We start from the raw sequence: 20,222 nt of genomic DNA on the forward strand, positions 1-20,222 counted from the left end.
TCACCTTGTGCTTATGGCTGCATTGTGCTTATGTGGATTCTCACCTCCCTTTTAAGGTCTGTTTGCTTCTTTCTTTCTTTCTTTAAAATTCTGGGGAACTTTAATTTCACTTTCAACTTTTTTGGAAAACTCTAACTTAAAATCCAGGCATTTTGTACTAATACTGAGCACTTTTATTGCCATTCATGCAAGGATTAAAAAATGTTTTACAAGTATTAATCTTTGCCAAACTCTTGGGAAATAAAAGGTGGTATTCAGTTATACCGAGAAAATGAGGCCTGGATAGGTTGACTGGTATAAAATCACATAATGATTTGGCGGTGGAAATAGGAATAAAGTGAAGGAATCTTGACTTCCAGTCTCCTGCTTTCGCTGCTGGAAAGCTACTTCTTTCCATATGTGGCCATATTTTATACTTTCCTTTTAATATGAATTAATTGTAAAATCTTTGCTTCAGTCCTTTAGCTTTTGTTCTTACACTTGTTGACATTAAGCTTTCCATTGTCACATCTGTGCATGCATAAGATTATTTCTTATTATTATTTGAATGATAGCATCCAGAGTCCCCAATTTGAGATTGGGATGCCATCGTGTTAGGCATTGTACAAACATGTAACAAGAGACAGTCCCCAGGCAGAAGAGGTTACAAAAATAAACAAAACCGACAAAGGATGGGAGAAAGAAAGGATTTTTTCCATTTTACTGATGAGGAACTGAGGCGCAGAGATTGACTTGCTCAAGGTCACACAGAATCTGTGGCAGAGCTGGGGAATGAATCCAGGCTTCCTGACTAGTCCTGTGCCTTAAGCATAAAACTTTCTTCTCTGAAGCCAGTTCTCCTAACATCCTGCGTTGTTTACTAGAAGAAAGAAAGATGGCCATTAGCATAATGACTTTACATGTGCCAGTCCTTCATTGTAAAAGCATCTTGTTGAGAATAGCTTGGCCTCCAAAGTGTTTAACACAAACCTAAATGCACAGTAGGTCTATCTTGCAAAACTAAGAAAGGCAAACATAGAGTGTCCTCTTTTACAGATTATCTACTACAGGAAACTTGATTGAATGTAGTTAAGAGCCACCTGTCATGTCATTAAGGCTGCGATTCTTTCATGAAGGTTGCTGAAGTCACAGATTCCATGAGTTCCACAACCTCCGTGACTTCCGCAGCAGCTGGTGTGGCTGACTTCAGGGCCCCCAGATCAGCTGGCCCCAGGGCCAGCTGCTCGGGCACCCCACGGCCAGCTGCACCGGCTGCTGCTGGAGCCACCCGGGGCCAGCCACTGCTCAGGAGGCCATAGGCAGCTGGCTCTGGGGACCGCCCTAGCAGAGGCCAGTGCAGCTGGTCCCGTGGACCACCCAAGCAGTGGTCGTGGGAGCGGCCCTAAGGAGTGTCTGAGCAGGGTGCCCAGCTCCAGGGACCACCCAGAGGCTGTTTGAGAGTGGTCCCTGGGAGCAGCGGCCAGGGGACAGTCAACCCCCAGCACTGGAGTAGAGCCCCACCCCAATGGGGTCCCCCGAGCAGCAGGACCCCAGAAGTAGAGTTTTAGTCACTGGTGTTTTTGGTAAAAGTCATGGGCCGTGAATTTTTATTTATTGCCTGTGACCTGTCCATGGCTTTTACCAAAAATACCAATGACTAAATCTTAGCCTTAGTCATGATTAGGGCCTACCAAATTCACAGCTGTGAAGAATGCATCATGGACCGTGAAATCTGATCTACCCCGAGACCAGATTTTATGGAGTTGGGCAGCCAGAGAGCAGTGGCTGCTGGTGGGAAGCCCAGCTCTGAAGGCAGATTCGCCGCCAGCAGCAGCACAGAAGTAAAGGTGGCATTGGAGGGGGGGGAGTATGGCCTTACATGTGGGCAAGAGGGCAACCGCCAGTGCCCCATGGTCAGGGTGATGCTATGGTCAATCTCCCCCACACACACAACCAGCCCAAGGCCCCTTTAATTACCAAGTGCTGCGTCTGGAGCTGAGGAGGGGCAGGGCTGAGGGTGCCCCAGCTGGGGGCTCCTACTGTGTGCCAGGCTCCAGCTGCTAGTCCCAGATGGACTGGGGAGGGACAGGACCACAGGTTGCTCCCGAGGCTGGATCAGACCCGTTTCTGGGAACCTCCCTCGATTGCTGGCTGGGAGTCCAGGTCTGAAGGCAGTGCTGCCGCCAGCAGCAGCACAGAATTAAGGGTGGCAGTATCACAGCCCCCCTACAATAGCCTCGCGACCCCCTAACCCCATTTTGGGTCAGGACCCCCATGGTTACAATACCATGGAATTTCAGATTTAAATATCTGAAATTTATTATTTTTAAAATCCTATGACCATGAAATGGTCCAAAATGGACCGTGAATTTGGTAGGGCCCTAGTCATGATGTTTGCATTACAGGATTGGCAGGGCTAAATGGCAAAAGATTTGAAAATGAAATGCATAGCTGGAAAATAGTCTTTTTTTATCCTTCTATAACCTTTGTTCTGGTTTTCAAAGTGTTGGGTTTTGAACCAGAAACCTGATCTCTTCTTTCAAGTTTCAGGAGGAGTGTGACAGTTCTTGGGGTAGGCAGGACTGTGTGTCATGTTGTTACCTCCTGCTTCCAGCATGAGGGAGTCTTGCCTGTGCATCAGCTTCCAAACACCACCATCCTTTTAGCCACTCAAGCACCCTCCTCTGGGCTATGCCCAGCTTAACAATAGGTGCAACCTGGTCCCTGAGTCTCATTGAATCGTTCCCATGTGGTATCCAGCTCCTGACACGGGTTACTCACTGAAATTGCAGATCCTCTACCCTCAGTGTAGTGTACTTCAGTTTACTAGTTTTACCTTAAATCACCACTCCTGTAAAGTCTCACAGCACTTGTGAGTACTTATGGTAAAACAAAAGTAGGTTTAGTTAAGAAAGAATGGAGATTTAACTTAGAAACAAGAATATGTGGTGGAAACAAATGATTACTATACAAAACAAAATCATAAAACATGAACCTGGGATTCAGGATTGTAGAATCTCTCCAGGGTAGTATTCCTAAGTGACTTTGTAGTGGCACACAAGGTGAATATCCTCAGTGCTATGGCAGTAACAATCTGCTTGGCATGATCAGAGCAGTTTATGGCCTTTCACTCTCACCCATGGTGACTGTTTTATAATTAATCCCATGATGATTGTGTTCTGCATCGTTTGATAAGACAGAGCACTCCATGAATTAATCGTGGAACTACAAGACTGAGGTTATCAGTTAAGTGTTGCTCTCCTGCATGTAAATTGTGTAGGATGTGTAAAGCCACTACATTGATCCAGTTCTCTGGAGAATTCAGATGCTAATCCATGAATCAGTTCTGTGTAGCAGACTGCTGACCAGTGCAAAGCAAAATGTGCACTATGACAATTAGCTCCCAAGTTAAGATTCACACTTTTAATTTTTACAGATCTCTGAAAAATAGGAGTTGGTTTTGTGCAAGAAATGCAAGATCAACACACTCTCCCTTTGAACTCCAGGGAAGTTTCATGTGTACAAGGAGTGCAGAATTGGGCCCCAACACATTCCCAGTGAAAATGAGATCTTATGGGATTATATTTATGCCTGAGGTTACCATCTCATGTATTTAAAAAGATAGACTGACACGTGATGTGCAATGGGAATAATGTTAATGCATATAATCTTTAGTGAGCCTCAAAAGTAAGACTTAACTATTTTTAGTTAAATGTAATTGGAATAGCTGATCAGTGCAGTGGTACACCAAACCTTTAGGTCAGGGGTTGGCAAACTTTTTGGCCTGAGGTCCACATCGGGTTCTGAAACTGTATGGAGGGCTGGGTAGGGAAGGCTGTGCCTCCCCAAACAGCCTGGCCCCTGCCCCCTATCCAAATCCTCCCACTTCCCATCCCCTAATCGCTCCCCCGGGACTCCATCCTCATCCAAACCCCCCTGCTTGCTGTGCTCTGACTGCCCTGATCCCTATCCACACTCCCACGCCTATCCAGCCGCCCCCTGCTCCCTGTCCCCTGACTGCCCCCTGGGACTCCCTGCCCCTTATCCATCCCCAGTCCCACCCCACCCCTTTACCATACTGCTCAGAGCACCAGAACTGGCAGCCGCACCACCCGGCCGGAGCCAGACATGCCTCCGCACAGTCTAGAGCACCTGGGCAGGCTGGCAGCTCTCGCAGCTGCGCTCCCTGGCAGGAGCATGCAGCCCAGCTGCCCAGAGCGCTGGTGGCACAGCAAGCTGAGGCTGCGGGGGAGGAGGGACAGCAGGGGAGAGGCCGGGGCTAGCCTCCCTGGCCAGGAGCTCAGGGGCTGGGCAGGACGGTTCCGCGGGCTGGATATGGCCCGTGGGGCATAGTTTGCCCACCTCTGCTTTAGGTTATCAGTAGTGTGCCAGGTGTAAAGGGCTGAAGGCACTTCAGCTGCTAGACCTTGTAGGCACTAGCCCTGATGGGTCACAGTAAGTAATAGCAGTTCTTGTTTTGGACTCTGGGGCAGTCCAGTCGAGGGTTAGCGCTCTTCAGGGCTAGTGCCTGGGGTGCCCTCTCCAGTCCAGTCTCTATTCAGAGCAAATAGGAGTTTGCACATTTCCAGGCCAGGATCAGTTGTTTGTGTATCCTCATTGGGAGATCTCTGTACCAGCTCCTTGCCCAGCCTCTGCTCTTGCCCATATATCCCACACAGACATGGTCCTGGCTGCATTTTCAACATCCTGCTTCACAGCAGTTCCCTGGCTTCTGATGCAGCCTAGGCATATCTACACTACAGACTTTGGTCAACGCAAGTTATGTTGGCATAAAGCCACTGCAGTTAATATATCGCTCATGCATGTGCATTCTTGGCACGTTGCGCTGGTGCTGTGCATATTCACCAGGAGTGCTTGTGTCGATGCACAGTGTGATGTACCATCAGTGTGCAAATCGCCATCAAGTGCACTGTATTTTGGGAAATTTTGGCAATATGTGGTGGGGTAGAAACGAGTCATGCAGGTATGACTGGGAGCAAGGTGTCAACTTCCCAGCATGTAACAGTCTCCACCCCATAATTTTTGTGTCTTTTTTTTTTTAAATCTCACAAACCTGCATGGCACTGTTTGCTGTCTGCCATCTCTGACAGAAGCATTGAGCCCCCACAGCTCTGCACTATTGTCATGAGTGTTGCAAACACAGGACATGTGATCCTCCAGTATTTGCAAAGCAGTAGAAAGAGCCACAGGATGACTTTGTGGAGGACAGACTGCTGTGGAACATAGTAAGAACCAGTTCAAGGTGGTTGTAGTGTTCACGGAGCAGCTGCAGGTGATGGAGCACCACTTCTGGGCCCAAGAAATAAGCATTGATGGTGGGATCGCATTGTAATGCAGGGTTGAGATGAAGAGCAGCAGCTGTAGAACTTTTGGATGCACAAGGCTACGTTCCTGGATCTGTGTACTTAGCTCACCCCAGCCGTCCAGGGCAGGGACACAAGAATGAGAGCTGCACTGATGGTTGAAAAGTGAGGGGCGATTACTCTGTGGGAACTTGCGGTGTTGGATTGCTACCTGTCAGTGGGAAATCATTTTGGAGTTGGAAAATCCATTGTGTAGTCCATTGTCATGCAAGTGTGCAGAGCCTTAATTGTCTCCTTCTATGTAGGACTGTGACTCTCAGCAACGCGGAGGGCACGATGGATGGATTTGCAGCAACTGCAATGGAGTAATAGATGCCTTATTACTTGAAACCACTTGAATCCTACTTTTTATACTTAATAAAATCACTTTTGTTTATTAATGAACCCAGAGTAAGTGATTAATACCTGGGGGAGCAAATAGCTGTGCATCTCTCTCTGTCAGTGTTATAGAGGGCGGATAATTTATGAGTTTACCCTGTATAAGCTTTATACAGAATAAAACCAGATTTATTTGGGGTTTGGATCCCATTGGGAGCTGGGTGTCTGGATGCTGGAGTCAGGTAACTTGCAGAGCTGTTTTCACTTAAAGCCTGCAGCTTTGGGGGCGTGGCCCAGACCCTGGATCTGTGTTGCAGCAGGCTAGTGTGTCTGGCTCAACAAGGCAGGGTTCTGGAAGTCCCAAGCTGGCAGGGAAAACAGGCTCAGGGGTAATTTCAGCATGTCAGGTGACAGTCCCAAGGGGATCTCTGTGACCGAACCCATCACAGCCACAAATATTCCTATTTTTACACCAGCCCACCTTGCCATAGTACATCAACAGAAAGGGCTACTTTTCTATGGTTATGCAAGTATGGCTCACTGTGGACACTTCACCAGCATCAGTGCTGGCTCGTCAGGGAAGGTGCATGATGCTCACATCTTTAAGAACACAGGACTGTTTAGAAAGCTGCAAGCAGGGACTTTCTTTCCTGACCATTGGATTACCATTGGTGATGTTGAAATGCTAATAGTGAAACTGGGGGACCCAGCCTACTCCTTGCTCTCCTGTGTCATGAAACCATATGCCAGCCACTTCAACAGCACCAAGGCAAGATTCAACTACCAGCTCAGCAGCTGCAGAATAACAGTTGAATACATTTTTGGTAGATTAGATTGAAGGGAAGCTGGTGTTGTTTACTTACAAGATTGGATCTCGGTGAGAAAAATACCCCAATGGTCATAGCTGCCTGCTGTGTCCTGCATCATATCTGTGAGGCAAAGGAGGAAAAGCTGCTGCCGGAGTGGAAGACAGAGGTCAAGTGGCTGTCTGATGAGTTCAAACAGCCAGACACAAGGGCGATTAGAAGAGCTCAACATGGAGCTATGTGGCTGAGGAAAGCCTTAAAAGAGAACTTTATCAGTCAGAAACAGTGATGTGGTGTGATGGACTGTGCGCTACCTGCCCAAAAGTTTTGGGGGCTGTTAGGAATTGTGTGGTGCTTGGTACACATCTATGAATATAACACTGCCGATGCACCTATTAATTTTTCAGTGCTTGCTGTACATCTATGATTATTACACTGTTTGCCCACAGAACTCATAGGATCAGTGACACTTTCAGTAGAGCTAGGCATTCTGCACATATGTTTTGAAGTAATAAAGATGAATTATTTACAGAATAATAGATTTTTATCGTGTACTAAAACCAGTGCAATAAAAACTCTGAAATAAATTAATAAACAGCACTTAAGGGGAAAGAACATTTATGTCCATTTCTGTTCATTTTGGCTGCACATACAGCAAGTGTGGCTTTCATAGGTCAGCGTAAGTGAAGATGTGGTTGTCCTTACTGTCCTGAACGTGGAGTGGTAGGGGTAGGGATGCTGCCGTGATGCCACATGGTATGTTGGGTGTATAGGGAAGTGCGAAAATCGAGTTTTCCGTTGACTGCAAAGGGAGGCGAGCCGGTGGTTATTAAACCTATAGATCAGCAAGATTCTGTAGCATCTGTGCTGTTGGAGAAACCCCATTTACATCTCCCTTTCCTTTTCCTGCAGGGCCTCCTTGGCCTTTCTCTTTTCCACCTTTTTTTCCTTCTCTACACTCTCTTTAGCATTCACCCTCCAGGCCCTCCGCTCACTGTCCATGCAGCACTGGCTTGCAGGAGCTCACTGAACATATCCTTCCATGTCCTCATCCTTCTCCTTATCTGGCTCAGGTGTTCTGCAGATGAGGAGGGGGAAGCCCTGAAGACCACAACAGTGGCAGCTACAGATAAAACACATAGAGGTATCATTGTATTTATAGTCACAACGGAAAGCAAAAGTTAAGATTCAGAACTCTCTTGCCTTGCTCCCCTGAGGTTTAAAACAAGACATGCTTTCTGACATTTCAGCTTTGGAGCACCTGTGCACAGTACAGCTCTCCAGTCCTAGCTATAGTGAATATGGCTTAGCAGAAGATATGGGGGTGGGAAGGGGGGGATGAGAAGGGAATTGTTCAGCTGCATGAAACAATCAAATTTCATTCCCTATTTCCATGGGTACAAGTACCGGGCAGTGGCTCTGAATACTGGCACTGTTTTCCACAGGCAGTGCTGATTTTAGCTGATATCTTGAGGTGGTAAAGACACAGAGCACAGCTGCTTGTGGCATCCTGAAGCCACTCTGGCCCATATGCTGCTAGTCCGTTAGCTTAGTCAGGCACCATTGCAGTTATCGCTGACTGGCATGGGGAAGTGTCCTACCATGGAGGAAAAAATAAGGCTTTCACCCCTAGAAACCATGATTGCAGAGTGCCTCCATGAAAATTTCATCAAGATCTCTCAGGAGGATTCAAGGGACATCCCTGTTTATATAAACAAAGTACTCTGCACGGCCCCTCTCCCTAACTCTACAGGGGAATGAAAAGCAGATACCAACTCTACCTCTCTTTGTTGTACTGCTACCTCTTCTAGTACAAGTAAATTAATGAAAAGTTGCTTCTGTGTCCTGCTGTGTTGGGGTCTGGCACCATCTGTACATCTAAACATTGTAATGGGAAATGCATTCACACACTATCTGAAGTTCCTTCCCATGCTCAGCTTCTGGGACTGACTGGACTGCAGTGGAGTCTTGAACAGATCCTGGCTCGCAGCATAGCTGGACCCCTCTTTCCCCCCGGTCACATGTCACCCATCCTCCTCCACCACTGCCTCACTATTCATGGCAGAGGTTTGTATTTCAAGCTCCACCAAGGTATCCCCATTGGTCTGTAAGGTGCTGGTGGGGTCTCTGCCAAGTATGGCATGCAGCTCATTGTAGAAGCTTCAGGTCTGCAACTTGGCATCAGATTGAATGTTGGCCTCCCTGGCCTTCTGGTACGCCTGTTGCAGTTCCTTTGCTTTCACTTGGCACTTCTGCTGGTCCCTCTCATACCCCTTTGCCTGCGTTCCTGACACAATCTGCCCATAGACATGCCCAGTCATGGAGCAGCTGTAGAAATGTGGGTGCACAACCTCCTCTCCCCCACAGGCCCAAGAGATCCAATATCTCTCCTTTCTACTCCAGCAAGAGCATGTATGCAGCATCGTAGGTTGGGCAATTGCGTGCAACAATGAAGAGCTACTAGGTGTGCTCACCAAGCTCAGCAATCAGGGAAGGGCATTTCAAAAATTCAAAGGGTTTTTAAAGCAGGGGAGGGGACCTTCCCATCTCTGTGACTCCCTGGGCAGTGGAGTTCACAGTTGTGACCAGAGTGGTCAATGTTGGGCATTGTGGGATAGCTGCTGGAGGGCTGTTAGGGTCAATACAGGTCACGTACGGTCTATGAGTGCACTGTGCCAAGCATGACTCAACATTGTTCGGGGAGGTGGTGTTACTACATTGTCATAACTGCTCTCACAGTGGTAGGAGACAAATTTGAATGCAGACCCATGCCAAGGTCAATGCCAAGTAACTATGTCAACCTATCTTTGTTGTGTAGACCAGGCCTTACTCTGGCTTCAGCTCCCTCTGTGTTTCACTCTGCACGTCCGTTCCCTGCAGCTCCTGGATAACCATGATGCTGCTGCTTCCCAAAAGTGTCCAGTCACTTTCTGGTTCATGGTCTTTTCGTGGAGTTTCTGAATCTGCTTTCTTTACTTATCTGGCCAGAAGACAGCAAATGTGCAGTGGGGCAGGGGTTGGTAGAAATTTTAGTCTAATGCTTAGCAAATTTGTCACAGAAGGTTCGTGTTGGAAGAGGGATACCATCCATGCTCTTCTAAAAACTCATTTTACAAAACTCCTTACATTTCCCATTAAGACCATGTAGTGTTAGGTTTGTAATGATTTTATAAATCTAATTTACTTACCGTTTTTGCTGTTTGTTTACTGTTTGCATTGGACAATATAACTAGACTTGTTTCCCTTTCTGGCACTCATTACAGTACTATTATGTTCTGGATCATAGCACTGCAAAGAAATATTTAAGTAAAAACATGTTCTCTGAAACATGACATGAAAGCATTTTAATGTGTAAGTTTTGTAAAACCAGTCTTCTACAAAATCTAAATTGTCTCTCTCAAATTATTTGTGCCCTCTGGAGTACTGTCGGGGTACCAGCAACATATTACAGTAATAAATTACTCATAAGTAAAGTAACTAATGCGATTGTTGCTTTTCAAAGTCAAATCGCTACTGACAATCTTTACACTATTTTTGAAAGATCATTTGTCACACCAACTATAGCTGTGTTTTCTTTAATTCCCAAGAGATCTCATTTTATCAATGGATAATTACACTGAGGGTAGTAGTACAAAACAATATAACCACGTTACAAAATGTTGTAACTGAAATAAGTATACATTTGTTGCTTTTTATAAAGCTGTTGCTCTTAATTTTAAAAACAGACTAACTGATAAAATGCCTGTTACTATTTAATTAGCATGTATAGTTAAATAAATATGTCCCACTATTTCAGAATTAGATGAAGTTGTAATGTCTAACCCATTATTGGACCTTCAATGAAGGTAATGGAAACTTGTTTGCCTGATACACAACATTATAAAATTTCTCAGCTTAGAGGTCCTATTAAAGGTACTTTCTATGCCTTTCTAAACATATCCATTATCCTTTAAATAGTTCTATGTGGATTTATAATACTTTTTCATTGCACTATAATGTCTGCATATGCCACTGTCTATTCTTGGACAGAATCAGATTGCTCAAATGTGTGCGATTACCTCCCTTCTAGTGTGTTGTCTGCAAAGGGGTTCTAAGACTTAATTCTGTCAGTTTCTTCATCCAGTAGTTTGGGGGGTAGAAGCTTGGAAGAAAACTGCCTTTCTGTTGGTTGGTCCTGTTCTAAAAGCCCTTTGGCACGGGTGCAAATATTAACATATATATACGCACCATCCTTGTAGTAACTTAAATAGCCAATTACACGCCTCTGATCTCAAACATAATGTAATTATTTTTGCCTTTGTAAAGAGATTTGAAATACATTGGTTTTTTTCCTTTAATCCCTACAGAGTCAAATGGAATTCAGTGTTGCATCTCTGTCTATACAAGAACAAGGTTCACAAAATGAACAGAGGCAGCTAGTCAAAGCAGCTTCCGGTGTCCAGGCCCCCAAATCTTCTCAGGGTAATAAGGCACCTAGCTCCGATGGGCTAATACCAGCCAGGAAGGAAGAAGAGTCATCTTTCTGGAAGATAAATGCAGAGCGCTCAAAGGTTGAAGGCAAACAGTCTGAGTTCCAGTCCTTGACCCCCAGCCAGATCAAATCTATGGAGAAAGGAGAGAAGTCCCTTCCAACATATTACAGGCAAGAGTCTGCTCCAAAAGAGACAGCTAAAGCTGAGAAGTCCAGCATAGCTAAACAAGAAAATTTTGTTACCCCAAGCCTTCCTGCCACATCCCTAGAATGGGAGAAACCTCGACCCAGTCAGCTCTCTACTAGCACTCCAGATGACATCTTTCTTCCTGAGCAACCGGAACAACTGGCATCTGCAGGGTCAAAAAATGAAAATGCCGATGGCACGATGCTTTCAGACCCACAGACATTTGGACAGGTAAGGACCACTATTTAATCCATTATCTTTAATTTTTGAGAGTATGCAACACAAGTTCAATGAGGTCACTCAAGAAGATTAGGGATTTTTTGGAGCACTAAACCCTAGCTAAGCTTGTTGTCTTTTTTTTATGCTGCGGATTGAAGAAATCCATTCAACCAATGCACTAATTTGTCTATTTCTGTAATGGGTATTTTTAATATAGTAATACCTAATATTGTATAGTTACATAATGCCTCTTATCCAGTAAACACTCAAAACCAATTCACCTCTGAAATGGCAATGCTTTCTGAATAGAACACAGCAGCTGATTAAAGACAAACCACACAACAGTTAAGACAGTAAATGAGAGTATACCATACCCAGTTGAAACTAAGGAACATTTAGGGTTATTTTTCACTTGGAATAGCAAGTCTCACACTCATTTGACACTCCTGTAGTTTAAAGCTTTTCCAAGTGAAACTAGAAATTAGAGGTACTTGGGTGAAAAAGGGGAGGTTCTGTAAACTAAAGACAGCATAATAGAGAGATGAGTTGCAGCAGCTGGGAAGCAGCTAGATTTGTTTTTAAAACTTTCCCCCTCCCTGTGCTGCCCAGCCATCACTTCCCCAGTGGAACTGCTTTCAAATATGTTCTATTGAAAAGGCTAAAGCAGGAATAGAGCAAGTTCGTGATAGCCTTTTCAACTCAAAAACCATCTTGAAAGCAACTCAGCTGCCTGTTAGGAACTATTTGAAAAGCAGCTGCTCATCTGAGAAAAGGAAAGGCACAATAGGATATGATTTTGGTTAGCATCCAACCTAAGTAATGGGGAGAGGAAGGAAAGAAATATGAAGTTTAAAAACCAAATATTAGGAAAGACGCCTCCCCTTTTTCACTGTTACCTCTTCCTGCTTGTGTGGTGATGTCTCCTGGAGCTAGCTCCTTTACAAACAGATATACAAGTTCTACTATACAGGAATCACTTCAACCACCATTGTAATGAAATTTGTATCCTTCAAGGCAGACGGCCCTCAGATAACTATTACATATTTTATACAACAAATACTGTAACAAATTATTTTGGCACTGAAAAGTTTTCTTTAAAAACCACATTAAGGAGATGTTAGTAACAATTCAGTAATTAAGGTTGCATTGAGATTTGCACTTAAAGCAGGATTAAAAGCCCAATTTTGCATTTGTAATTATTGAATGTAGACTCTAAATTTGACACAATAACTCTTCAGAAGACAATTGAATTTTCTGTGTACAAACCCTCACTTGAAATTTCACCCTGTTTTCTGTCATTTCTTTAGGTTTTTTTAGCTAAACAACCACAGTTCCCACAAACTCCAAACTTCATAACCTTCTATTCTGATAATAGCTCAGATGCAGGCCATTTTTGAAGCATTACATTTAAACATCTATTTTGGAGAGCCAAAATTAGATAACGGCTCAGGTGTATCAGCTACTACAGTTTTTTGATGCAACCAGCCTGGCTCACTAACTTAGAGCAAGTCTGAAAAACGAGATGGGGAAATTCATGAATTTTTGGGTGGTCTGTTTGCCAAACATGACTCGCTTGCTGTGCTCTGCATATGACCCTGGTGATCCAGGGAGGCAGGCTGGGCAAACGGGAGATATGGGGGTATTCTATGGGGAAGAGATGGGGTTTTAAGAGGTCATGGGGGAGGCATGCAGGGAGGCTGGGAGGGAAGAAACTCATGGGCAAATGCTGGGGTGATGGGAACCAGGGCTGTGCTCAGAAGCTGGTTTGAGAGAGGAGCCTATTGTGTCTGCATCAAGGTATCGGAAGAGCTCCTCTGACACTGTTTCCTTTTCTCCTGGGTGCACAAAGGCAGCAGTGTTGGGAAAGCCAAGTGTCTCTGCTGCGGTGTCTGCATTAAGGGCTCTTCATGGCACTGTTGGTGCAGAGGCACTGGGTTCTGAGGCGTTTCACATGGCCTAAGTCCACTTTCGCCCCATCCCCTGCTCTTCCAGATGGCCATCTACCATCTGTCTATAATCCCAAAGATGTGTGTGCTATGGGTGGCAGAGGAGACTTACATGAGGTTGAGAAGGCAAACTGGAGTGTAGATGTGGTAATGAATATCTTAACTACTTATTTCATTGCTTGCTACAGCTTGCCTCAAGGGGCTATGCACTAATACACTCTAGTATTTGTTTGTGGTGCATCACTATACACCTCAGGTAGTGAAGGTACTTGGTTTACAGCCTCATTCGTTACAGCAGATCAGAGATAAGCCATTTTATTTGTGAAATTTGTAGGGAGGTGATGTGAGGCCACAAAAGTCCAAGTTGCACAACCTGCTCAATATTTATCCAACTGCCAAAACTTATGAAAAATGTTTAGGAAGCTATTTCTTTTTTTGAAAAGGGGGGCAGGGGAGTTTCTCTCCCTGCAAATAAATATTGGCAGAAGTGTGTATTAATGGCCAGTTATAAAATACCCTGTCATAGTAACTTGTGTTGGATGTTAAGGTTTTGGGGTTTTTTTTTTTTCCTAATTGGTTCAAATATGATTGTCTTGACCCCAAAGTGATTCTTCTTGGTCAAAATTTCAGTGCATCAACAGGGAAGTCAGTATGGGGAATCTTGTGTTGCATGTTTTGTAAAAAGATGACATCTCCAGGGTAATTGACTTTCAGAAACCCTAAATTCATTTTATGATGGCAGCAAATCTGAAGGGTACAAAAAGTGTGTAAGATTTCAATATTTCAATTAAATTTATTAGTAGTGGCCTTCTGAACTTGGAAGCATGTGGGTAGATAATATTGTTCTTACATAATAAGTAATCTGTTTGAATCAGAATGTACAGTTGATGGGTTATGTATGTTTTCTCCTCTTCTCCCCCCCCCCTTCTGTCCTGAAAAATAATCATAATGTGAGTTAGCAAGAAGGAATAAAGAAATTCTTTGACCAGTAGAACACACAGTATTACTCTGATAATTGGAAATACCTTTTTGCACCTCAGTCATATGTGGGTTACACATGTCTAGTATTTTCCAGTGCAGATGCTTTTCAAGCATGCAGGAATATATGGGAAGAAAGTGAAATGGTGGTAGACTCTCTGCCTTAATTTATGGACTTTAAACATTTTATTTACACTCTTTTAGATCTAAGGGCCAGTCAGTTCATTTGATCCTGTTAATTGTAGCATTTTCTTTAAATCATCTAATTTTGTGTTTCTCTTACAGATTAATACAAGCAATGTTATCTTGAAGACTGGCTTTGATTTTCTAGACAACTGGTAAAGATAATGCAAAATAGTTCAGATCAATTTTTGGAAAGAAAAAGTGGCATCTTTCTCTTTGTATGTTAAGTTACTCCCATCTGTGTTTTTTTTTAAAAAGTTTCAAACTCAATGTTGGCTTTGTATAAACATTTTTATAAGACCAGATGCAATTTTGTATTTTAAAATGATTCAGTGATAGAAGTGTGGTCTCATTTTGGATTTTTTTAATGTCTGTTACAAGTTGAATAGTTATTGAATTGGGGGGAATAATTTTTTACCAATTTATGTATTAAGGACACACACACAAAACCCTGATCAAAACCTGTATATTTAAAAGAGTGAATCTACAAAGAACAGGTTTCTATTTTCAGTAGCAACCTAGCCAGCATGGCTCAAACAATTCCATAGGTCACTAGAAAAATCAAAATGTGGTATTACTCTAAATAAGCTACCAAAACAACAGTCGTGCCTCCTTCAGGTAACTGTATAATGAAAAAAGGCATGGAAAATAAGCATATTAAACATTATATTAACTTTGTATATTTTATATTTAGTTTGTCAGTAATTTCTCTACCACTAGTTTTTGAGAAGGGGGAAGGGTTTTGCCACAAGAATTGGTCTAAAATAGCACTGCAGCTGTACTCAAGAGGTGGAATAAAGTCTGTTTTTGAGGAAATATTTGTAAAACACAGGAATATTACTTGGTTTGGGTTACAGAGTGGAGAAAAAAAAACAACACTCTTCAGGGAAATGCAAACCTACAAAAGTCACTGCTTCCCTTGGTACGGTTTATAACTCCTGCTCGCAGAAATATTGGAATAAAACACCAGTTTCTCCAGGAGTAGACACTACAGCCTAAGTTTGTTCAGTAAACTGATATAATTTGTGGCAAAGCTGAGCAATAAGGCTCTTTGTACTCTTTTAAAACAGCCATTCCTCTTGAGGACAAATCAATCTAGTTTCTGGTGCTCTTTCCCCTTGTGGATGCATACATTCTCCGTGATGTCCAACATCTAGATGATGATTGCTCCTGAGCTAGAAATAGAATTGGGGGGAGGGGAGAGAGATGGGGCACTTGGCAAGCTGGTTTCCTGTTCTATTTTTGAATGATCCCCAGCTCTAGTCTCAGTTTTCTATACTGAACACCAGCTATCATTTGAACTGCCATCTCTGAAATGCAGCATGATTTACACACTGACTCTCACTGTGTTTACCTTGCCTTGAAGCCTTAATTCCCCTTACGCACAACCAGTGAATGGTCTCTCTGATGCCGAAGACTTACGACCTTTCATTTTTACCTCAGTAAGTGGTTCCCAGAATGTTTGTTTGCAGTAGCTGGCAAAACCTGACTCATTTTCTGTACTGAGTCCATGCCAAGGCTAATTGATGGGTAGTCTCTACCTACTAGATTATAACTCCCCTAGACCTCCCTTGGGCTGACATTTGACAGTTTGTAATCTTTAACAGTGGCAGTTAGATTGTGAAATGTACTGGTTCTTTCTGGGGAATGTTGTCCTATATGATCTAAGTGTTTAAAAAAAAATTCCAACTCTTCCAGTACCTAGTCTACAAATTAATATAATCCTGTATTGCTTGCTTTGTAGACAGACATATGTTGGTATCAACAGTAGTAAAAAGTTATTCACTACAGCCTAATGAAAGACTAATTTCAAAATCTAGCCTTGTTCAAAACAAATACCCACTTCTAGTAATAAAATGAACTGAAGATGAAACCTCATTCAATTTTGTTTGTGGTAAATTGCCACACATACTTAAGTGTATTTAGTAGCATAGCCTTATAATAGTTCAGAAGTTTCTTTACTTTCTTTCATTCCTCTCTGATTTGTACCCCCACCCCTCAAAAAGCTATAAAATTGGTCTTGTATTAGCACGCTGCAGTTCCTTTTATTTTTGCCAGTTTTCTAGGAGCCTGGATTATATTTACAACTTTTGCTGTTCAGTTTAATGTTTCTAAATGATTTTTGTTGGAGCTGTTACACTCATCTCACATTAAAATTATAACTTGAGCACAAGTTCTACAGGTGTAAAGTAGTGCAGATTAGTACTTTTTTTTTTTGTAGACTAAGTCCTTGGAATTTTTTTTTAAACTGCTGAATGACACTAACATGCATTTCACAGGTATTAATAGAACTTCAAGTCTATGTGTTTTTTATTTGTTGAAATATCTGGCTACACAATATATGCTTTAAATCGAAGCAGGAGACATAAACTTTAACTTTACTTCAATAGTTATAGCTCTTTAAGAAATTTTCCACAATGGTGGGAGGAGCATTCTTATACATCTCTGCTAAAACAATGAAAAATGTATAATCTGCTTTGATCTGTGCTCTTTCTTCCCCTCCTCCTTTGGTGTACTGCATATTGTACACGTTGGGACCAGCTGGTAGAACATACTGCAAAAAATTTGCTCATCCCAATAGATTTTTCCTTGCTGTGCTCTGATGAGAGTTAGTGCTCCTCCCTTTCTTTGATATGTTTTTATTAAAAATTCTTACAGAAAAATTGTACTTGGTCACATTTTATATTAACAAACCTATTAATAAATCCACTTTAAACAATGTTTTTATTGCTTGTTTTACTGTACTTTGCTGGCTCCTTACCTCCCCTCCAGCAGAATAGAAGAATATATTTGGTAACTATATATTGTATTGTAGGGGGAAGATGACCTAGAATTAGCAGACTTGAAAAATTCTGAACTTTCAAAAATATAGGTATTTTACCCTGCCATCTTTCTGATCATTGTATGTATTTAATACTACACAAATGTAATAAAAATTTAGAAAAAGCAGTAAAGTTTTTTTTTTTTTTAAACTTTAGAATGATGCCTCATTTTAGGAACAGCTGTGATGCTCTCCAGTAGGATGAGGGAGAAAGATAATTAAATGCAGGGTTTAGTACAGATCTAGTTTAATTAGAATGTGGACTGAAATACTAATGGAAAAGATTAGAATTTGATACTTACACAGCCTTCCAAAGCAAGTTGAAAAAAACAAAACCCTGTAGCTATTCTATCCATTTAAATCAGCAGCCTGAATGAAGATATTGCAGCTGCGCTATGAAAACAGAAAATATTGAGTAAAGATGGTTAGAAAATCTTTTGTATAAAAAAAGAAACAATTTATGCATAAGCATCAGTATCATGAATGGCTAAATACAGATCTAAAGCATGTCCTATAAAATGGAGATATCACTTATGCCCCTTAATTGTTTTCATTCTGAGCAGTAGCAATGAAATGCAATAAGACATCTTAGACAGACAGTTACGCCTGCAGCTGTTACTTTAACATGTCCGCAACTCCTTTACCAGAAATACACCTATTCAGAGCTGGATTACTTAATTACAAAACAAATGAATGTCTGAATTTTTACCAACATCAGGAAGGTTCTAGAAATCATTGAGGAAACCTAGGGAGCTGGCAAGTTCTTTCCACAGTTACAGGAGGCAGAGCCTGAGCTGGCATAAATTGTCCTAGGTCCAGTGCAGTCAATGGGTCTAGGACAGTTTACACCTGCTGAAGATCTGACCCCTGCCATAGAAGAGAATAACTTGTATTTGGTAGGATGGATGTCAGAACATGGGTACATGAGGGCTATTTCATCTTTTTTTTAAAATTTATATAGATAGAAAAAGGGATAAATACTTGCTGGTAATAGTCTCTCTAAGTCCTACTTAGCTTTTACATGATGGCTGTACCAGTCAGAAAGGGGATAGATTTGTCAAACAGATCCTTGGCCACATGGAAAACACACATAGCTTGGATCAGAAACTTTCTGCTGTATTATTCTATCAGGGTTAAATAACCCCTTATTTCAGAGCACATGGGGTTCAGACATCAATACTTAAATTTGGGGAGATGTTTGCATGGAAGTCCTGGGGCTTGGCTCAGTTTATGGTGTCACATTGGTAGGGCCTCTTAATGCGGTCTCAAAAGGCCACCTTGGTTCCAGAGCATGAGGCAGATACTATACAAAAGTGAATGCTGGGGTGATCGGTATTAATGTGGGAAGTGGTTGGGGGGGGAAGGATGTGTTGGTTCATTCCTTGTCCATCCGTAGCTCTCAAGCCACAGAGGGGCCACCGTCGAAGCCAAGAGGATAATGGGCCCTTACTCCACTTAGGCATTGTCTACGCTGGCACTTTGTCAGCAAAACTTTTATCTTTCAGGGATATTCTTAAAAAAAAAAAAAACCCACAAACAGAAAAACAAACACAGGATAAGCACAAATGACACAGCCACCTTTGAGTCCTGCACAGAATTACCAACTTATTCCCTAATCCTACTTCCCCTTCACTGAGCACAAAGAGGTGTAGCAGGAATTAGTGGTTACTGATCTCTGCTGTGTGACTGGTATTAACTGTTTAACTTTGGCCCATGTCTTGTGCCTGGGGCCAGGAAATAAAGTTTAGTGGCTTACTACTGCATCACACCTTCGTTAGAGAAAGATCAGAGCCCACATTTCTCCTGACTTCCCTCCCCTAACCATCTAATACAACTCAGAACTGTACAAAATAAGACCATTCCTGTGCAACGGCCTGAACAACTTCCCACTTGGAACAAGCATCACTGAAGCATCTGGCTGAGCATAAGGTACTGTTGAATGCACATAATCATCTCTGTTCAGTCTGACACAATGCTTTATAATAAAGACCTTTGAGATGCCTGCAGAGCAAAAGGTACTAAGCAAAACCTAAAAGTGTTGAACAAAACTGAAAGGATTTACAGAACACTTAGTGGCTGTAAACCCAAGCCATAGTTTGGAGCAAAGGTAAATGGAAACAAATTCAGCATGGTGAATTTATGTATTTGCAATGCCAGTTAAGTCAGTAATTGATTTGTGGCTGTTATGAAAGTAAGGCAGGGAGCCTTGAAACCCCATAGTCAGAAGGGAGTGAGATGTGGGTCTCCATCCAAGAAAAGTAATGTCTGGGAGTTAGAAACCTTAAGTGAGTGCCCTCGAGGGATCATGGAGGAGAAATACAGTGCAGTTGCCCTGAAATAGGCAGAACCTTGAGATTCGGTAAATCTGCACAGCTATACCCAGATGAGGCAAAGAAGTCTGTACACGTACGCTGTTGTCTTGTATATTATTTTGACAACAGATGATCAAAGGTAAAAGCCTGGCCCATTGATAGCAAAGGAAGTTTTGCCATTAACTTCAAGAGGGCTGTGATTTCACCCCTTGTAATTCAGAATGCTCATTTAAGAAAGTAGATTTTTTCTCTTAACTTCCCCCACCCTGCTTAAAAAAAAAAATCCCCAGCTTTTCTTACCTTAAATATTTTTGTTCCAAAAGGAAAAACCTTACTGTTGTTATAGTATTCATAACATTTTGAATTTTACAGCAATACAAATATAAACTTTTAATATTACTTACAACTATCTGTATTAATACTTTTGGCAGAATTTCAAAGTCTGGTCTCCCTGTTCACATATACAATTCTATGCTGGCACAGTTGAGATAATTTTCACATCTCAGGCCAGGTCTACACTAAGAAGTTAAGCCGACATCGAGCCTCCAATTTAAGCAAGTCAATCTTGGATGTCCATGCTACGCTCATTGTGTCGGCGGAGCGCATCCTCGCTAGCAG

At 42.4% G+C, this 20,222-nt stretch overlaps 1 protein-coding gene across 2 annotated transcripts in view; it reads left to right on the plus strand.

Moving 5' to 3' along the window:
- Nucleotides 1-17,190, plus strand: part of C3H1orf198 (chromosome 3 C1orf198 homolog) — a 32,497-nt gene extending 15,307 nt beyond the window's left edge. For both annotated transcript variants that reach the window (XM_005291240.5, XM_005291241.5), the window contains 2 exons: nucleotides 10,834-11,376; nucleotides 14,574-17,190. In XM_005291240.5, the coding sequence (XP_005291297.2) occupies nucleotides 10,834-11,376; nucleotides 14,574-14,630 (600 nt within the window). In that variant the 3' untranslated portion in view covers nucleotides 14,631-17,190. The remainder of the gene's footprint in view (nucleotides 1-10,833; nucleotides 11,377-14,573) is intronic.
- The last annotated feature ends 3,032 nt before the right edge of the window (nucleotides 17,191-20,222 follow it).

Source organism: Chrysemys picta, chromosome 3 (assembly GCF_011386835.1).
Source record: "Chrysemys picta bellii isolate R12L10 chromosome 3, ASM1138683v2, whole genome shotgun sequence".
NCBI classification, from domain to species: domain Eukaryota; kingdom Metazoa; phylum Chordata; order Testudines; family Emydidae; genus Chrysemys; species Chrysemys picta.